Source organism: Notolabrus celidotus, chromosome 1, assembly GCF_009762535.1.
Source record: "Notolabrus celidotus isolate fNotCel1 chromosome 1, fNotCel1.pri, whole genome shotgun sequence".
Lineage (NCBI taxonomy): Eukaryota > Metazoa > Chordata > Actinopteri > Labriformes > Labridae > Notolabrus > Notolabrus celidotus.
This window is the reverse complement of record NC_048272.1, coordinates 24,745,575-24,767,236: the sequence shown is the minus strand read 5'-3', so window position 1 is coordinate 24,767,236 and position 21,662 is coordinate 24,745,575. Positions and strand designations below refer to the sequence as shown.

Here is a 21,662-nt window from a genome sequence, read left to right as displayed (position 1 = left end):
AGTTTGAAACACTACATTTGGCATTAAAGTTAGTTTGTCTTAAATCCAGCAGGGACAGCTTCTATGTCAGAAAGTGACGCTTTACATATTCTTTATATTTTAACAACATTTTCAAAAGTTCCACTGATTTGACTGCCTTAAAAAGGTTAACAGATACAAGTTCAGGTTTGTCAGCCTTCTCAAATCTAACCAGACTGATATTGGGTGTTATACTCTGTTAGTGTGAGTACTCAGTATTTTCTCTTTTTGTCAGACTGGCAGGAGGTGAAATCATGCCTGAAAACAAAGTGAGCACTGTGAATTGCCTGGATATTTTTAAACGTGGGTGTTCATTCCAGGGCTATGTTGGCAGGCGGATTAAAGTTGAACAGAGAATGACTAAATGTTTGCAGCATGTATGAATATTTAGAAGTGAATGGTGTGCCAAATGTGTGTGTGTTTGTGTGTGAGACTGTGTTGTTGTGTGTTACCTTCTCGTTGCTGCTGTGGAATGATTGGCGGAGGGTGGGGGAAGGCTTGGCTGATCTGGCCGTATGCAGCAGGGTAGGCTGCTGAGACACACATACACACACATAGCACGGATCAGATAACAGTCATGACTAGAGAGAACACACGCACCCCCCCCCCCCCCCCCCACACACACACTTTGATACATACAAACAATGTGATATATGCAGGAGCACAGCAGGCAATCGATCAGATAACAGACAATAGACTGTTGCACCAACACACACACACACACACGCACACACACACACACACACACACACACGCACACGCACACGCACACACACACACACACACACACGCACACACACACACACACACACACACACACACACACACACACACTGAAAGACAATAAGATGGGAATAAATTGATGTATTCTGAATGCAATACTTAATGTTGCATGAATAAATTTCAAACAAAGGAATCTCTTATCTTTCTCCCCTTGCTCTCTCTCTCTCTCACTCACTCTCTCTCTCTCTCTCTCTCTCTCTCTCTCTCTCTCTCTCTGTGTCTGTCTCTCTCGCTCTCATGCTCTTACTGACACACTCACTCACTCACGCACACACAGATCAGTGCTGCTCTGAGAGTGACAGACAGACCTGCATACTGCTGGACTCCTGTGTAAGCCTGCTGGAGAGGATCAGCTGCTGTGGGACTTTGAGCTGCTCCACCAGAGACACAGAGAAGATGGAGGAGGAGGTGGAGGGGAGCGTGGATGGATGAAGGTGTGTATGTGTGTGTGTGTATGTGTGTGTAGGGGGAGAGAGATGAGGCAGAGAAGAAAGACGGGGGGAGAATGTAGATGGAGGAGAGGGCATGGAGGATGGCGAGAGTAATATATAACAAGGGTGAGAGGGAGGAGGGATGGAGGGAGAGGCGATGGAGAGGAGAACAGACAGGAGGAGAAAAGCAGAAAGGTTAGAGAGCCCAACAGCGAGGTGTCAACTTGCTTCGCTTTCAGTGCGTGAGGAACTGAATTCTGAATCTCTCTTTCTCTTTTGCTGGGCTTTCTACTTTTTTGTTTCTCCCGAAGCTCTTTTCAAAAGTATCTCTCCTCTTCAACGGAAAAGTAAAAGTTTGAAGGACCAAAGTTAAAACAAACAACTAAAAAAACATCACCACAGGAAAATAAATCATTGTGTCAAATACATGAACCTTTAACAAACAAATCTAAAGGTGATAAAACATTAAATTTCTCTAACACTCCACTGAAACCACACATTTAAAACATGACGATTACAATACACACAACACTGTTCAAACCTGTTGCTGTCACTTCACGTGTGGAGATGCAGGTACTGTAGTTACTAAAATAACTCCTCTATTCCTAACACACTAATGACCACATATACTGCACCACACTATCTAACTACCCGTCTGTACACATGCACATTAATTACACCACTAAAGAACAAACAGGCTTGCATGCACACATACACTGATAACCCCACTATCACCGAAAAACCAAAGAAACACTGAACACGGGAGACCAACAGCAACACTGATAACAGCTCAAAATGCAACAAGAAAAGGCAAAAGTACAGGTCCAAGTACAGGTCAATCATTTAAAGTCTGTGATTTTATATAATCCTTTAAAAAGCAATTAAATAGAAAGATTTTGAATGAATAGAATAGATTTGTAATGCAGTTATAATGATATCAAAGGGAAAAGTTTAAAGACAGAGAGAAGCTTCTGTAGACATTTGAGCACAGGTTTAAAGGACCAAATTCCTCACAACACTTTGACCCTAAAACAACACTTATAACTCATTCAAGTTGTGAGTCAGATGTAGCCAAGCTTTTGGCTTGCTTAATAAGGGACAGTAGTTCATATGTGTGTGAGTGTGTGCATGAGAGCACATATTTGACACTGAAGTTAGAGTTTTTAAGTGACAGTTTTCTGCTTTGAATGCAAATAGGAAATTTTTGTACTAGAAATATCTTTATTAAACATTCACAAATTTAATTTGTCATGCAGTTTTCAAAGGTTAAAAAGGGTCATATAAAAACCACATGCTTTTAATTTATTTATGAAAGTAATTTCACTAGCTGAGAATCTTATTGACCCACAATGATGCCCATTGGGAAGAGGGAAAGGGTTTAAGAGGGCAATGCGAGGGGGGGAGCGCTACCTTCAGAGAGAGAGGACAGGAAGCAGCCACCCTGAACCCCAAAACAACTCCGCGGAGCCACGCCCAAGCCGTTTTTCTCCGAGTCCTCCCTAAAAACCACCTCCTGCAACACTGGAGAGACAAGAGTGTAAAAAAAATAGAAAACAGATTTTTCTTCCACCTCTTCACAGACAAAAACCAATGAGGTACTAGCCACGGCTCATGACACAAGCGCATACTGAGGCTCCAGCAGCCCATAAGCACCTTTGCCAAACACTCATCTCCTCGACATGCTGACTGTCTGTGGGCTACGTTTGTCTGGCCTCGGACTCCTGAACATGCTTCAAGGCTATTCACGCCTGTAAGCCAGCAGCATGCACACTCTCCCATTACAATCACTGTATTACTGCAGAGGGTGGCTCACGGTTTGAAGCCTCATTTTCATGAAATCAATGTAAAAACATTTCTTTTGTAATGTGGAAAACATTATATTTTAGATTTTCATCATCACTAATATTAATATTGCATGTTTCCAAACATTCCCTTAAATTGATCAGACTTACCAGGGTAATGGTGTATCCCGTTGGTGAAAACAGCCTCTGCAGGCGGCTGCCCATTTGCCTGCGGGGGCGGCATGCCAGTAAAACCATTTACACTAATGGGGGAGGGGATGCTGGTCACTGTGGGGGCACTGATGCCTGGAGGAGTACTGCCACCTGCAGCCATGGGGCAGACAAGAGAAAGACAGAGAAAAACGATGAGCTTTCTGCTGTAGTTTCATCTGAGACATAATGGAGAAAGTTTTTCTTAGACTGGACACATAGTAACTCTGGGAAATGTCAGAGGGGCTGGTCTAGTGGGCTGGTGAAGACACTAAATGTCAGGGCTGATTTCTTGTCGCAGCATTGGCCCTTACAGTGACACAACAGCCATTAGAGCTGAATGTTAGACATATTGTATAGGAAGTGTGAACACAGTGTTGATGATATCTTATGGATACCAATTATATTTTTGTCTCGGATGATTGCATGTTATAAATGCATCAAGAAACATTTACAGTATAGATTCTATCTGAAAATATCCCCATTCTGCCGTAGGGCCTTAAAGGCATACACTGGATTTTGTTCAAGGCATAGATATTTTCCAAGGAAGAACAAATGAACACTGCTGAGGGAGGGTCATGTGCATGTGAAAAACATCATACAGGCATTTGCAAAATTTTGATTACACTATAATGGCCATCAGTTAAACAGCTTTGCAGCTAGGAAGGTAATGAGACTGTCACTTTCTATTTGAAATTTAAACTGCTACTCCAATGTCACTGTAAATCAAATATTTGATTTGTAATGATCAGCTTAAATTCAAAATTGTCATTGTGTAAGCACAACAGGCCTTGCTTTGTACCCCACTGTGGAGCATCCATCACTCTGATCCATTGCCTGCCACATTGCCCTACAAGTAAGATAGAGTATTGTTCTCTTCTTTAATGCAAATTGAGGGAAACTAGTCTTCCTGAATGGTTCATGGCAGCAAACAACTGAGAAGTAATGTGATATTACATCTTTGCTCTTTGCTGAATGTGTACGGTTCATGGGTTAGCAAAGTTATCTGAGGAAAAACATCATCCTTTCTGTCAATCACTGTGTATTTGCAGTAAGTAATGTAAAAGTGAGCTGTTGACTCTATGAATTGCCTCAACTGACACTGACACACTGGCAGTGGTTACATGTATTAAGAATAACAACAGAAATAATCTCTTTGATAACGATCTTGCTTGCTTGTGTAGTGCTTATTTCAGTCTCTTTCATAACCAGATAAAATTCATTGCAGTGACTTTAGCATTACCTGGTTAACTAGAATGTTGGTTGCATTAGAGCCTGTGTCCACTGATAACATTTTTTGTGCTGGCAGTTCCCACAAACTCAATTTCAGGACGCTTCTCACTGGCACTTACTGTTGCTAGGTCATGAAGGTGGTTCAGTGGCATTTTTGCTTCCTGTAGTAATGACTGTGAAGTTTGTTTTATATTTTCTATTTCATATATATTTTTTATACTTAACATTTACTTTATCGTTCAATTCATTTTTGCAAAGAAAACCTAGAAAAAATGGATAGAACTTGTGTTGTAGCATCAACATCAGCTCTACATGTGGAAATTGCAGTCTCATTGCAAAAAGGGTGGTTAGTTTCCCCTTTGTATGGACCTCTGCTATTGTTGTTGACAAATTTAATATAAGATTTCTCACACCTTAATTTAAATTGGTTGATGAGGAGAAGTGACATCAATGATTGTAAGTAAGTGAGTCGATTTTATTTAGTATAGCACCTTTCATAGAATGAAATCACAAAGTGCTTCACAGAAAAATTTTCAATTTAAAATGAAATCATAAAAAAAAGAAAAGAAATGAAATCATAAAACATTAAAAGAAACAGACAGTAGCGTAATTAAAACATTAGTCTGTACAAGGTGAGTCGAAGTCCTCTTTAAATAAATGTGGCTTTACGAGTTTTTTAAAGGCAACAACAGAGACAGCTGAACGAATATTTACAGGAAGAGCGTTTCACAATGTTGGTGCCACCACTTCAAAAGCACGGTCACTTTTTGTTCTTAGACAAGCTCGAGGGACAACCAGCAAGTCAGAAGACCTGAGTGACCTACTGGTAAGGTAGGGGTGGAGCAGGTCGGTGATATATTCAGGAGCCTGACCACGCAGAGCTTTATACACAAAAACAAGAACCTTAAAATGAATCCCAAATTTAACTGGAAGCCAATGTAGGGAAGATAGAATCGGAGTGATGTGGGTTGTCCGGCTGGACTTGGTCAACAGCCTTGCAGCAGTGGCCACATTCCAAAAAGGCAAGTATTTTCAGCTGAGTGCGCTGTGAGCACAGCAACAAAAAACAGCTTATGCCAGGTTCGGGTTAGGGTGTCTTAGCGTTTGGGATGCTGAGCACTGAAAATTCTGAACTTTTTAAATTTTGTATAGAAAATAGGTGCTGCCAGCACAAAAAAAACCCATTATTAGTGGATACAGGGCCTAAATGTCAGTTATATGATCTGAAGGACTGTTTTGAGGCCAATCATAAGCGGCAGCTATATTGCTGCTGTGGAGCCAGTGTGGCGTCAAGAGGCGGAGTTTGAGCCTCCTAGCCAACAGCTGCAGTGTTCCTGCAGTCAGCTGTGCCTCTCATTGAAAGACTTTTAATCTCAATATCTTCGAAATAACTGCGTTAGAAAAAAATCCCCCCCCCCCCCCCCCCCTCACAGTGAGAGCCGATCCAGAAATGAGCTATCCAGATAGCACTCGTCTTTTGTACCAGGCTATAAACATGTCTATTTCTGACCCTTAAACTGTAAGTACATTCAGTACTGGTACCTGACGTTGGGGTCAGCGGTGCTCCTGGGATGCCATTGATGGTGGCCATGTGCTGCATTTGGGCAGCAGCAAAGGCCGCCATTGGACTGAGGTAGCCTCCCTGGCCTACAGACGCCATCAACGCTGCCTGCTGCTGCACCTGAACAGTAAAAAAGAAAAATGTCAACATAGATAGAGAAAGGTGCGGGTATAATAAAAGAAAAATGAGGTACAGTTCAGAGGCCAAAAACAGGAATCAAATATTGCTTCTTACAAAATGTTATCTATTTTTACAATACAACATTAACAAGAATCTAAAACATGTCCTCAGAAAACACAGTATTACTCATTAAAAAAAAAAAATACAGAATCATAAATGTGCTAGGCTTGAGAACTCCACTTAATTTCCTGGTTCATTGAATGAATAACTGTGGATAAAGAAGGCGTTTTGCAGGGTGTCTTGCCTGAGCGTAGGCCCCATAGGCTCCAAACTGCAGGGCCATAGGGTTGAAGATTCCCATCTGACCGGCCATCTGCTGCATGCGGCGGATGGTGCGCTCCTTATCCGTGTCGGCGAACTTGACCACCAGACTGGATGAGGCACCCTGTGCACCCACCCATCCACCCACCCACACAACACACACATGCCAGGCCGTACATGTTAGTGTGTATCAAAAGACACATGACATAAGCTTGTATCTGCACATGAACATTTATGCACACGTTCACTCTTGCCAAAGCAAAGCTGAAGTTGGCAGCCGTTCCCTTAGAATAGTTATGATGGGTCATATGCAAAGGATGAATTTCCTTACTGGGATTAATAAAGTATAACTTAACTCAACTTTAAGAAGGTAATTAAGTGCTCTGTGACTCATCTCTCCATGTGACTCACCTCTCGCACATAAATCTAAGCACACAGTTATGGTATACTCACAGGCATTGTCTGGCTGCCGTGTAGTGCACTGATGGCTGCCTGAGCTTCAGCATGAGACGAGTATTTTACAAATGCACAGCCTGGAAAGGGAGATAGAGACACAGAAGGGTGAGAAATGTGAAAGGTAAAAAAAACAGTATGGAGAAAAGTTTACTGAAAAGTGTATGATACGGTATCACAGCAAAACACAGCCAATAAGTTTAAAAGTAAAAACTGTTTCTTTTTTTCCCTCTCTGATAAGTCCCGTACAGCGTTACAGCAACAAACACTTAGTAAACAAAGCCCTCTTTACTTGGGGAGGGCTGCATCAGTGAGGATCAGCGCTCAATAATCAGGGCCAAACACGCCACTCTGACACCATTAACAACTTTGGGATCCTCCGATGGGGCTTAAAATGCCACAGCGTTGTGGTGTCGCTTACTATTGACAATCCCCGTTGATGAATTTGAATGATCAAGTTCCCAGCAATTATTGAGCTAAAGCCCATCAGCTGAGTAAGCTGGCTGATGAGGGCTTGTTAATGGAGCTTCACGGAGGAATCAGAATGATCAAGCCCACTGTAATCATCAGGCTTACTTATCATCGGGCCTCATTGATTGGCTGCTAAGCCTGCTGATGAACTTCATGTGGTGAACTTGTGTCGCACCCTGACAACATTTCAAAAGGACATTTTTCTGGCATGACACGTGGAGGTTTATACTGAGGTTCACTTGACCTTTTATTTTATTAGAGCCATGTAGGTTGACTAAAATGTTAACGGTGTTCATCTTCAAAGACTTAGTGGTTTATATCTCTTGTCCCTGTGTGCAAATCTTTCACATGGCGTTTACTGTTCAATTTTACAGAATCTACAGCGCCTTTATGTAACCACTCCTCTGATGATTGTGAACTAGCCCGTTTTGACAACACTTAACATGAAGCATTTTTTGACCGCAGGAACTTTACCCCAGAACTAAGGACTTTACCCCTGAACTACGTGCATTTCGACCGGAGGAACAAGGGTCTAAATTTAGTTTAGGGGTAGATAATCTCCCCCCCTGAAAGGGGTAGTACTTTTCAAGGGTCCTGGGACTTTGGCTGAACATAACGTTGTTTGTGGAGTTAACACAGTTGTTGAAACACAGAGGGAGTTCCTGGGAATGCATACTAGTTTATTTTTTTTATTAAGATTTCAAAATATTATTTAATATATTTTTTTTTCTCCATATGTCACTGGCCTGATTTGCACAATCTACCCGGAACTTCAGCTCGCGGTCAAAACGCAGACAACAATAGGTGCATTTCAACCAAGAGTTCCGGGGTCTTTTAGCCCCCAGAACTACTTTACCCTGAACTAAAAGGTTCCTGTGCCCCCATTGTTGTCTGCGTTTCGACCGAAGTCCCGGGTAGAATGTGCAAATCAGGCCAGTGACGTATGGAGATAAGAACTTATATTAATAATATTTTGAAATCTTAATAAAAAACTAAACTAGTATGCATTCCCAGGAACTCCCTCTGTGTTTCAACAACTGTGTAAACTCCACAAACACCGTTACGTTCAACCGACAGTCTCAGGACCTTTGAAAAGTACTACCCCCACAAGCAGGGGCTTTTCAGGGGGGAGATTATCTACCCCTGAACTAAATTTAGACCCTGGTTCCTCCGGTCGAAATGCACGTAGCTCAGGGGTAAAGTCCCTGGTTCCGGGGTAAAGTTCCTGCTGTCGAAAAACGCCTCATGGGGGCACAGGAACCTTTTAGTTCAGGGGAAAGTAGTTCTGGGGGCTAAAAGACCCTGGAACTCTTGGTCGAATTGCACCTATGGAAGTGTTTAGGAGAACTTTACAAAGTCACCGACTTTGAAAGGCCAAATCATTTCTGTGCAGTAGCCTGTGAAAAAACTCTCCGCCCGTTCAAAGTCATAAACAGCTGTAAACTCACCTTTGCTGTTTCCATCGGGACCTCTGAGGATGGTGCATTCCTCGATGCTGCCGAAGGACTCGAAAAGGCGCCGCACGTCATCTTCTGACTGCTGCTTGTTAAGCATGCCAACAAAGAGCTTTCTGTCTTCTAAAAAGGAAAGGGAATAGGTCAAGCTCAGGAGAACACAGATGCCCTCTGATAATCTACATATAAACTCGCTCAACTCACTGAAATAGCAGAACTTTTTCTCATCCTTTGCTGCATGTAAAAGACATTTTGTGATACCACAGACTTATATGTTATTCAACAGGACATATGTTATCCACCAAATAATTTGTGTTACAAGCAGCTTCAGATCTCAATTGGGTTTGAATTACACTGTTAGCTTGAAGCTATTTGCTTAACCATGAATTCTTATTGAGTCTGCTCATTCATACAAAGGTTCATACTCAGGTGATCCGCTCCATATGGAAAACATCAGTAGTAACAGCAGAATAACAATTAAAATGTTCATAACAAGCCACTGACAAATGATGATTATTTCAGTACATGAAGTGACACTGTGAGAAATTTAACATTTAAACTTTAGAGAAGCATTTTACTGTCACATTTAAAATTGCTTTCTGAACAAGGATTGTAGTACAAGATGTTGAGATTGGGGCTGCTTTAGTAGATGTTCTCCCAAAGTATATATATATTTTTTTACCTCCACTAACTCTAAGGTACAAAACAGTCTTTGAATCCCTGGTTTTCTATTTATTGATAATATGCCCCATTCCATTTCGTTTCAGTGAAAGTTGAACTCATGACCGAGGCAGGAAAACCTTTTTCTGTGTAGTCTGTGTCCTGTGGGAGCACAGTTGGCACCGTGCCCTCTGCATGAGCTCTGCTCACAGATGCTCATGGTTCAGCATTTCAAAAATGTGTCTGAAAGCAACAACACAGCACTCACTTGTATTTAGTGCTCCTGGCTCTACCTTTGTCTGCAGTAAATGTGTGTTTAAAACCATGTCTCTTTGTGATAGAAAACAATGTTACTGATTGGCTAGTGCAGCCCTTATAATCAGCTACCAGTCAGTTTGGCTAAAGGTTGTAAAGTAGCTCAAAGTGCAGAAGCCCTAAGGCATGCATACATTTTATATACTCCGTTTTCAGTGATAAAGAGTTCTTTTCAGTTGTTTCTTGTGATCTTGACTTAACGTCAGATGATCTTGAAGTGTTACCCCCAGAATTTAGAAAGCACAAAACAAACATAGGAATAGGCTTAACTTGCCTCATTAGTTGAACAATGTCTGCATGGTATGCGGTCTGGCCTGTCAGTGACCAGCCTAATGTTTTGTTTTCTAGATTTCCAGAAAATGATCCAGTAATCATGAGAAAACAAGCATTGTTATTTCAGAATAATGAGATAAAGGAACCCGTTATGATGGGAAAACCAGCTTTGTTATCCCAAGATAACAAGAAAAATAAGTCCATATATACAGAAATAATTGGAATGGACTCGTTATCATGGGAACACCAGTGTTGTTCTCTCAAGATAACGAGATAAGTAAGTCCAGATCCAAAGAAAACAACCACAAATTACTTATTATTACAGGAACAGAGTAAATAAAATGTATTGATGTATGTTGGCTCAGGGACTCAGTGAAAAAAAGTTTCGACAAGAGGCTGACATTATTTTCAATTTTTTCTCCCTGCAAGTGCAGTGAGTCAATGCTGTTCTAGCTTCATCTTTGCTTCATCTGAACTGTTTGTCTGGAATAACATCATGCCAAAAACAGGCCGTGTCAAGTCCCAGACACGTCTTTAATGTTAGAGCTTTTTCAACAGTTTTGAAAATTTTCTTCTGTGCCAGACTTCATGCAGAAACTGTCTATGTAAGCCAGTCACATGCGAAAGTAACCACTGTATTAATATTTGGTGTTTGCAATGTAAACTCTTTATTCAATCTATTTTTCTCTCCCCTTATTCAAAGTTGTGTTCACTCTTCACTTTTGTACGTGTTACGATAAACACAACTGTTATCTAAGAAAGGCTAGCCAGCTACATGCTCTTCTGATGCAGACTAAGACACAAGTGACTTCTTTTAACTTTTATCAGTGGACCGACTAGGACATATTCTGATCCATGCTGGTACTCCAGCCAGGATTACTTAACACAGCATCAATGACTTGATCTCTCATTGGATTCAAACTCCAAAATGGGAGGGAAACCACTTAATATAGTTAAGGCTAAGCAGATATTATGTCCAACATGCCCCCCCTTCTCTTTTTAGACCAAATAGAATACTGACCAGTCTTCTGCATATATAAACTGCCTTCTCTTTCAATCTCTTAGCTCAAATTGTTTTTTAGGGAATATCACAAAAATCGACTTGATGTAAACCAGTTCAAGTGTCAAACAGATATTGTCTAATAAAAGGGCAGGTTTGTGTTAGTGATGCACCGATCCGATCCTGGTATCGGATATCGGCTAGATAAGGCTCAAAAAGCTAGATCGGATATCGGTGACTAAGGGCCGATATATAGTGCCGATCCATTTGGCAGATCTATTCATCTCAGTTCTATGCTTTTCTGTTTTTACAACAGCCATGTGAGTCTCCTACGTCATCAGCACCGGCCGGTCTGTGCATTTTGCCCAGTGGAGCATGATGGAGGATAACTACAGAGGCTCTGCAGTTTAGCTGCATGTCACGTTTCTTTTGCTGACAACTCCGCCGGAAACTCGCAACATGTGCAGCGCTAATGTTTTGACGGATGGCAGTCACGCTCAAAAATATAATGGGAGCCCAAAGGAAGAAGTTTATGTCAGCTGTAGCCTACTGCAAAGAAGCAAGACACCTTCTATTAATGGTTTCAAAGTGTTAAAAAACAGACAGGTTATTGGATTTAATTGTTCCGGATCCTTGAAATGAAGGGATTCCACCCTTTGGTTTAGCACTTGTAACCCAGGTACAGTTCACCATCAAGTCAGAAAAGCCTGAAGTTGCCAAAACATGATTCTATCCTCACATTAAGGAATAGAGATTGTTAAATCAATACCAGGATCGGATCGGCTAGTATCGGTATCGGCAGATACCAAAGCCCAGGTATCGATATCGGTATCGGGACCTAAAAAGTAGGATCAGTGCATACCTAGTTTGTGTGTTCAGATATGATTTCAATGTTGTACATGTATGAGCTTTCAAAAATGATTGTCAGACTGAGGTCCAGCTCTAGTGCATTATTCTATAACTTAATACTATTATTTTATAACTTAATACTATTTATTTTTACAGTCATTTCTTTTTTTTTTTAAAGTTTTTATTATCAGAACACTGTTGCTCTTGCTGCTATTGCTGTTTTATGTAGATATGTATGCATGCACCAACGGAGCTGCAGTCCTAATTTCATTGTATGCAAGTCACGCAATGACAATAAAGGCATTCTATTCTATTCTATTCTATTCTATTATTCACCATGACAGTGTGATTGTGTCAGTGAATGAGCATTTTGCAGGGATTATGAGACAGACAGTGAAAGTGTGATGGCGCACACAAGGTACAGATTTGTTGGTGTGAAAGTGCGTCTGTTCTTCTTTTCACCGAATCTGAACTCAGTGAAAATGGATGTATATGTTGAGAAATTAATGAGCCTCGATGAAATCGTCTCAGAAAGTGCTCTGCAAATGAATGTGTGTCTAGTTGTTAGCGATATCTGTGTGCATGTGTGAGCGTGAGTGCATGCATGCATGCTTAGGGTCCGTTCCCCACTGCCTGAGCCTGACAGGGTGTCCTTGCCGAGTCAACAAGACTAATCTGTGCTCTGGCCTTGCACCGGGGTGGGGGGGTTTACAAGAGTGGAGCGCACACCAGGGGTGGAGGACACACATATATGCACTCGCACACAACTCTTGAAATGTTTGCCCCCCCCCCATCTTCTCATACACACAAATACACATGCACATTCACAGTACACAGCTCATTGGTGGACAAAGCTTACAGTTCCCCAGAGAAGAAACCAATAAACATTACATCTTACTTTGGAAAAAGGCCTGTTAACACTCACACACACACACACACACACACACACACACACACACACACACACACACACACACACACACACACACACACACACACACACACACACACACACACACTCACGCTCATATTCAGCTGGAGAGCAAATCAATATACACCAGAGTGTCAACAATGTTGTAAAGCTCCTTCTAGTACACACACAAACACACAAACACACACACGCACACACATACACGCACGCACGCACGCACGCACGCACGCACGCACGCACGCACGCACGCACGCACGCACGCACGCACGCACGCACGCACGCACGCACGCACGCACGTGCACAGCATCTTACTGTCTCCCTGATTTTCCTTCTATAAATGACCCCACAGTATCACCTAACAATTAAAAAGTATTAGTTTCTATTGTCATGGTTTTTACTGGACATCACTCCCTCATATCCAACACTGTCTATCACAGTAAAAAAAATGAACAGGGTCACACTGTAAAAATATTATAGTTGTTTGTAGTAAAAAAATTTGTGGTCTGAAAACTTTAAATAGGCTTTGTTTGGGATGATTAGTTGAGATAAATTCTTATCAATTTAAAACAAGCAAACACACAAAGTACACACTCATAAATAGTACTAGTTAAATTAAGTTGTACTTGAGATCCTTGGGTTTTATTAGTTGATTGTTTAATTTAGTCGTTAATTGTTCCCTTGTCATTAATGGCTGAACCAGGATGCAATCCAGGAAATTAGTAGCTATGAGACAACAACCATCAGTAATCACTGCTCTCTGTAGCCACTCCATATAATATTTTAAGATATATTGTAATGACTCAAATTTCAAATTTCAATTAATACATTTTTGTAAGTGAGCTATCAAAACCTTTACTCTAACTTCTAGTTAAACTGACTATGAGTTAGAAGTTACTACAACTTATTGTTTTTACAGTGTAAAATAACTAAATACAACCACAAATACATGGTAAAATTCTGAACCAATCTTTCTTTACTCTAATACTTAGATTTGATTCTTACTTGTATTTCAAAGTATTTAAACAGGAGATGTTTTAAGTTCTCTTCCAGTTCTTGAATCTAAGACAGATGCTGTCTCTATCTGTTTAGATGAAGACTTAACATTAAGAACATATGATAGGCTTCTAAAGTATGATATTTTGCCAAAAATGACACCAATGTGCTGCTGACCTTTTCGACTTGTGTCCTTTTATCAAAGGCTGTGGGCTCTAATCCTGCTTTCAGATATCTATGAGTGGCTGTGCGTTCTACATAACAAGTAATTTTCCATCTGAACATATCCGATTTTCATCAAAGTAACTGTGCAAGACCCAAAGATTTTGGGTAATCACTCTGCCCCTAAAAGATTAGTGAATAGACAAAGTATTTATTTTTACAGCATAAGATCTTTTTTCCCCTATTGTTACTCTTTTTGTTTTGACATTTTACAACCAACCACATTTAATTTGTAACCCACTGAAGGAGGCTTGATCGTTTCTTTAAAAACCACAGGACTTAACTATCATTCTTTCAAAATGTAAAAGCAGTCCTGACTCGACCAGCTATCATAAAAACACTACTTGTAATTATGCATCTGACAGGCCTGAAACCACAGCGTAATTAGGAAAGCAGTTTATTAAAGAACAAACTAAATTTGTAGGAGACAAGGGGGGGCATTATAAGTCACCAGGCACTCGTCTTTACAAAATGTACCTGCACTTTTGGTACTAAAATAGTGTTTTTCTGAAATACTTCTGCATCAAAGTTTTTCTAATGCAGAGCTTATGTGTGTTAGAGCATGTTTTTCACAGAAATTATGGGATCCGAGTTTTTCTTCCACCACAGCATAAACAAAACTTAACACCCTAACAGTACTATGTACTATGTACTATGTGCCTTTATGTCTTGGAGGAACATTTAAGCTATAGAGAAGAAGTGAGCGGCAGACACAGAAATTATCTTGGAAAAATAAGGTGTGCTGAGAAAAGAAGTGGGCTGAGGACAGACATAAGGAGAGAGATAGACTTAGGTAACAGACAGACAGAGGTATGGACAGCCTGCATTGCCCTCACTTTGCTTCCTCACGCTCGGAGCTCGCCTCCGCTCCCTCCTGCTCCATCAATCATCCTCACAGCTCCACCAAACTAAACAGAGGAGGATGTCGCACAATCTCTCTTTCTCTCCTTAAAGGTTCTTTTTCTTCTTTTACAGGCTACCACCTCTCTCCCAGTCCTTACACTTCACTCTGCTTATCAACCTTCAACTCCTTGCCTGCTCTATTTCCTCTCTTTTTCTTGTTCTCCTCTTTCTTGTAGCTGAGGAATCGCTCCGGTGCCAATTATATTAGCAACTGCAAAGTTTGAAAGAGTCCAGCCAAAACTGGTCTAACTGCATCAATCTTCTCTTCTAGAGTCCATTGATTGATGTCAGGAGCAGGTCACTACATGTCTAGACGTAGAAAATGCGCTTAAAGCTGTCTTGGCCGTCAATACAGCTGGACGCGTACAAAATACCAGATTATACGTCCACTTACAGTCACACATTTGTCAACTGAATCTGCAGCTCATTTGGCTGATTCAAACTTGTGACAGGAGTCAAAGATGATTCACTTTGTTGCACGCAGCTAGATTGAAGGTGACAAAAAGAAGTGACCTGCTTTCCCCTGCAGCATGACAAGGCACGCATGTTTTCCGTGTATGTGCGTGCATATGATGAAACTCCAAGAAAGGAGCTGGAGGCCAGTGCCGGCCAGAAAGAGCACTGTTTACATAATGTGTTCTGATTACTGGAGGGTCCGGCCAGGCCGCGCTGTCAGCCCGCGTCAAGGTACAGGGCATCGTCTAATAGGACAGATAATGGTGAGGCTGATATGCACAGGCAGCATGTTTGTAGGGCTGGCACAAAAGAAGGAAGGAAGGGAGCAAGGGAGGGAGATGGGGAAGAAAAAGAGAAGAAAAGAAGGGCATATAGTACCTCCTCGACTCTCGCTGTCTGCTGGCTTCACTTGGATCGGTCTGTTCATCTGTGACACAGAGAGAGAAAGAGATGCAAACAAAGAAGAAAGAGGAGGAAAAAAGAGAAAGAGAAGCCAGTTAGCATTATCATATAACAGCACATGCTTTTACCTAACCACCCCCCCCTCAAAATAAAAGTTTTTAAAATCACTCAGCCAAATTGCGGGTAAAATATATTGAAAATCTCCAAAGCTGAAGCACTTATAGCCATTGGGGGAATAGCTGGTTGGGAATATGGGTTGGAAACATTATTTGATCTGAGATGAAAGGAGGATGGAAAGGGGGATCAGTAGAGGGATGAAAGGAACGACAGAAAGAGGGATGAAGGGGGGATGGCAGAGAGGTAACTCTGGGTCAGAAGAGCTACTGTGACTGTGTATCGTCTCTGTGGGAGCTGTTATGTGCTTGTGTACTATATGATTTCATTTAGATTTAATGTACTGCATGGATACACACTCACACACACACACAGAGTCAATATTCACACTGCAGCCGTTTTTCTCTGACGTCACGCTAAATGTGGGAAGCTGTTATCACACTGTTGTGTTTTAGCTTGAAAGTCTTCTAAATTTAAACTACCAGACTAATAATTATCATTTCAATTCTCACGTCAACAGCAACTAAAAAGAGGGAAATGTAAGAAAGTTGGGGAGAAATCTGGTCATATTTCAAGGGAAACAACATATCTAATGACCCTGTATCAGACAACTGCTAACATTAGCATTCCCCCACTCCCTAGCTAATACTGTCATTGACTAGGAATTGGTTATGTTACACAGAAAAGTATGACGGAATGAATACTTGGCCAATGTAGCGTTAACTGGAAATGTACTTAGTTAGTTACTTGTTTGCTATTTGGGTCTAATGCTAGAATTAGCTGCTTTCTGCTGTAGCTAATGGGTTGATTTACCTTAAAATATAATCAGATGACTCAAATTTTTTACCATAATTTCTCTTTTCAGTTGCTCAGTTGCTCAGTTGCTGCAGCAAGTTTTACAATGATAGAATTTCACAAGCATCCTGAATGTATATGACCAACAGTTAGGAACATGATTCTAAAAACTGTAAACTTTCAGTTGGGGAACAATTTTGAGGATAAAGCCCACCTTGTGAACATGGTGAATAAGTACAATCAACAACAACAAAAACTCTTAAAATATAAACTCACTTCAAAATGTCCTCACAAGTTTTTCTCTTAGCTTTACACACAAGCCAGAGCATACAAGTGCGAAACACACACACTGTCTGTCCCCCAGTGAGACCTTTCCACAGTGTGTCCGCCGAGGCCCTCCTTTCATTTCACTCCTGCCTGTCAAACCTTCCCTCTCCGCCTCGCCACCCTGCTAAACGCTGGCCGCCAATCAATTTTTAATAATGCCAATCGCCACGCTGCCAGGAGGAATGGGAGGAAGGAGGGAAGAGGAGAGGGGGGAAGAGGAGAGGGGAGGAGAGGAGGAGAAGTGGAGAGAGGAGAGAGGGGAGAAAGCTGAGCATGAAATGGGGGAGGACTAGGGAAAGGTCAAGGTTCCGTGCAGCATCAGTGTTTTGCTAAATGTCATTAAATCTTTTCTTTTGAGTTTGCTGGTACAGTCGTCATCTTAATGAATCTTTCAGATGATTCACCAAAGGCAGAACCTCTGAGCACGAGGACACAATGTCACGATGCAAACACAATTAATGCTCGGACCTTCAGCCTTTGCTGGCGCTCTCCTGCTGCTAATATTAAATCACATCATTCTCTGTAACACTTATTTGAAATGGAGTTACCCGTTCCCTCCTCTCCCTTGTCTCCTCCCTCTCTTTGACAGCCAAGAGAACCCTACTAATGTTTTTAATGTGCTGTGATGCATTATTTATCAGACTGGCTGTTGATATGGAAAAAGGACGGGAGGGGATAAATAAATTGGGCAATGGAAAAAGGGGAGTAAAAAATGAGTAAGAAAGTGAAAGAGAGGAGGAAGGATGTGAATTAAAAAGCACGCTGGATAGGAAAGGAAGAGATTTTTGAGACTAAACAGGAGAAGAGAGAAGAGAAATTGAGATTGTGGGGGGTTTGGAGGGAAAGAAATATGGTGATAAAAAAGGAAGTGGGAGGAGGAAGGAGGAAGGAGGAAAGAGGATATGGGGGGAGATGTGGACATACATCAGAGTATGGGACAAGGTCAGCCAACTGCTCCCAAGGGTCCCATAATCCTGCATACATATTGGCTTTTTTTAACATGACCCATACAAATGGTCTGGCCTCAATCTGACCTAATTGGGTTCCACCTCCACTGTTCTTTTTATGTGCAAACAGTGGTTTTAAACAGCATTTTTTGACACTGACCTCCTGAGGTCTGAAAAGGGTTACTGGTCTTTATTTGTCTCTGGACTAGGGACCCCAAATCATTAAGGATTCATGTTGTGCTTTAAAAAAATCATCGGAATGACCAACTTTTACTTTGAGCTTGCATCTTAATTTCAACATACAATTTATATTATTTACATCTTCTTGAGCATATCAAGGACATGCATCAAAAAGTGATTACAATTTTTTTGCATGCATCATTTTTTTTTAAATATAGCAGGTTTTATGGAAAAGGGAAGAAAAGAGATAGGGATATAAAATCCACAAGAACTTCCCCCACTCTCCTAAAACACAAAAAATTACTACTCCCTAGCTTTTTCGTATCCCTCAAATCATTTTCAGACTGTCCCTAATTATGACATTTATTTTTGCTATGGGAGTTGAACTTTTATTAAAACTGTAATTCTTCATTTTGTTTCAATATTCAATCTCAACATCTAAAATCCCATAAAATAACATGTTCATAGCCGACATATTAATCATTACCTCTCCTAATTTGTCATCCCCAGTTGAGCATCGATACCAAGAACATTTGCTCATAAATTTTAAGCTACAGTTCAAAATAATGTTAAGTGGTTAAACCATTATTTTCTTTTGTCACTGAGAGCTGAGTGGAGTTTCATGGGCTCTCTATCAGTGGTTTCCATTATCCCAGGCCCATAAACTGCTTCAAGGTCAGCTTTATCATCCTGTTCATAATGGGGTGAGTTAGCACCAGCCCGCTGGACAACTGATCCCAAAACAGTAGTTAAAACCAATCGCTGCACAGCTCGGATAGCTCCCCTCTGATGTCTGCGCTGGTGCTAGCCAAAGCCAGATGGCATCATTGAGCAGCAGAAGCAGTTCAGTACACAATCTCACATAACAACAAACTCTCCTTTAGCTAATGCCAGTGAAAAATCAACCACATTTACACTCATACATACATGTCTAAACACATGTGCATGCACAGACAGGAACAAAGTGGGCTTACATGGACTAGACATGCACGCTTACACACATGCTTGGCTCTTACACATTCATGCACATGTAGGTCTTTGCATCCATCCAAGCATGCATGCATCGAAAAATACAACAGGACACAAATAATCATACACACTCACACAAACACACCTAAACACACACACACACACACACACACACACACACACACACACACACACACACACACACACACACACACACACAAAAGATATGTAAATGTGTCCTTGTGAGTCAACATGTGCTGTAAATTGGCTCATCTCTCAGCATGCACGCCTAATACCTCGCATGTAGCGTGGGTTTTCTACTCAGCCTTGTAAATACAGCCGCCTATCTATCCACGCTTTCAAACACACACACACACACACACACACACACACACACACACACACACACACACACACACACACACACACATACACACACACACACAAACACACACGTACTCACACGCAGGCTAAGCTTCATTGTTGCTGAAAGTCCACCTCAGCAGCCTTGTGTTAGAGTGGCCTTGGTGCACCACATGATCGACAGCTCAAAAGGAACTGCTGCTACACAAATGCACGGGCACACACCCACCCACACACTCTTTGCTACACTCCTCTGTTGATTATGTAACTCAATGACAGCGCTCTGCCTCACTGCTGCCATAGATTCCCTGCTAACTAGAAGCTGAGGGAATACATGGTCTGCATGCAGCCTGTGCTCTACCAAAATGGTGAGTCACTCTTCCGAATCAGTCTAGTACTGCCTGGATGTCTAGCGAGGCCCACAAGATTAGCTCAAAACAGTGTGGGACTTGAGTTTGTTATATTGGATTCCACCTTGAAATGGGACGAAATTGAAGTCCTTGATGTGAGTTGTGCTGTTTACAGTATTGATCTCACTGCGTGCAAACCACAGAAATAAAGTTAAAAAACACTGTTAGGATGACAACTCTATGGGATTTCTATCCACTGAATTTCTGCACAGTACCTTGTTGTGCCAAATGTGTTTCAAACACAGTTTATTACCAGTTGCTCAGCATCCAAAACACCACACAACTAATTCATGCGCACACAGCCAGCATAATAAACAACAATCACGGGAACAGTCACTCACACTCCCATCTTTGCCTGTGTAAAGAATATTGAAAGTATGCTTTACGAAACTGGGGAGAGGAGGTAGGATTTTCTCATTTTCACCCTTGTCTGGCAGATGTGTTTTTGCAAGAGAGAGAGAGAGAGAGAGAGAGAGAGAGAGAGAGAGAGAGAGAGAGAGAGAGAGAGAGAGAGAGAGAGAGGAGCAGTGCAGGCCAGGTCATTTCATTATCACAGTGAGAAAGCACTCCATGAAACTCTCCCAGGGAAGCAAGGGAGGCTGCCTTCATAATAGTCCTCCTCTACTATTGTCAAAACTTGCTCTATTTTACATTCTGCAGCTCAAGGCCCTTTTTTCCTGCGTTTCAATCATGTTCATTCTCTCTCTGTCACATTTGAATATGGAGGTGTTTTGGGGGTTTTGTGCATTCTTTTCATACGTATATTTATTGCGTCTTAAGTGTTTTCTATAAGAAAACAAGCTTCTGAAAGGGAGCACTTCTGCAGGAGCAATATGCACAGGGTCTAAGTGCAACCAAATGCCAGTATTCATAATGTCAAATGAAGCACTGGCACTCGACCTGGCTTGCTTTCCAAGGTGTTTCAGCATGCACAACACACATATTTGGATGGAAACATGCCAATGGAAACATTAGCTGAACAAATACAGCTATCATCCAGAGATGCTTCTGGAGACCGGGCCCTTGTAGGCAGGGGGAAAAAAAGCCTCATTGGGAAGATTAGCTGAGAAACTAAGAACATTTAGCAGATATGTTATAGATTCCAGCAGTAGTCACAGAGAGGACAGTCTATTTTAAAAGCATTGATTAACCATTAATTCACAGCAGCATTATACTCCCATGGAATTCCCCCCACATCTCCATCAAAGCTCCTACATCACATGTAAAACTTTCTTTTTATTGACTTTTGCAACCTCTCGAGTTGCAGGAGTACTTTACAACGTTTGTGGCAAAAGGGCAGCTAACACACTTCCACCACCAGCAGTAATACTGCCTGCTGTGAAGAGGAGTTTTGTATGCGATCAGCCTGTGTGAGTTGGAAAGTTATTTTTTCTACGGCACTTGATGTCTTCATTAAGATCGAAATCTGTCAGACAGTCAAGTTTTGGTCACAAAATAAAGAGGCAACCAGCAAAGCAAATGCTGTATATTACACAAGTGGCAACCTCTGGTCTAAAAACATGAGTCCAATGCGGAAGTGCTAAAAACTGCAGTTCATCGAGGATCCGCTTGAGGCTGCCGCCGGAAGTACCAGAAGTCACATACACACCAATTCAAAAAAGCCGATCTTTACAGCAGAAATAAACATGTTTACAGCCTGGTACAAAAGACGAGTGTAGTCTGGATAGCTCATTTCTATATCGGCTCTCACTGTGAG

At 41.5% G+C, this 21,662-nt stretch overlaps 1 protein-coding gene across 6 annotated transcripts in view; it reads right to left on the bottom strand.

The window, feature by feature from the left end:
• Positions 1 to 21,662, bottom strand: part of celf4 (CUGBP, Elav-like family member 4) — a 102,344-nt gene that overhangs the window by 11,195 nt on the left and 69,487 nt on the right. For 3 of the 6 annotated variants that reach the window (XM_034693132.1, XM_034693148.1, XM_034693164.1), the window contains exons 3-11: positions 15,817 to 15,865; positions 8,831 to 8,959; positions 6,912 to 6,991; positions 6,442 to 6,582; positions 5,999 to 6,137; positions 3,185 to 3,337; positions 2,643 to 2,753; positions 1,110 to 1,172; positions 471 to 551 (exon numbers count right to left, since the gene is read on the bottom strand). In XM_034693132.1, the coding sequence (XP_034549023.1) occupies positions 471 to 551; positions 1,110 to 1,172; positions 2,643 to 2,753; positions 3,185 to 3,337; positions 5,999 to 6,137; positions 6,442 to 6,582; positions 6,912 to 6,991; positions 8,831 to 8,959; positions 15,817 to 15,865 (946 nt within the window). The remainder of the gene's footprint in view (positions 1 to 470; positions 552 to 1,109; positions 1,173 to 2,642; positions 2,754 to 3,184; positions 3,338 to 5,998; positions 6,138 to 6,441; positions 6,583 to 6,911; positions 6,992 to 8,830; positions 8,960 to 15,816; positions 15,866 to 21,662) is intronic. The other 3 variants (XM_034693140.1, XM_034693172.1, XM_034693157.1) reach the window with 2 other exon arrangements.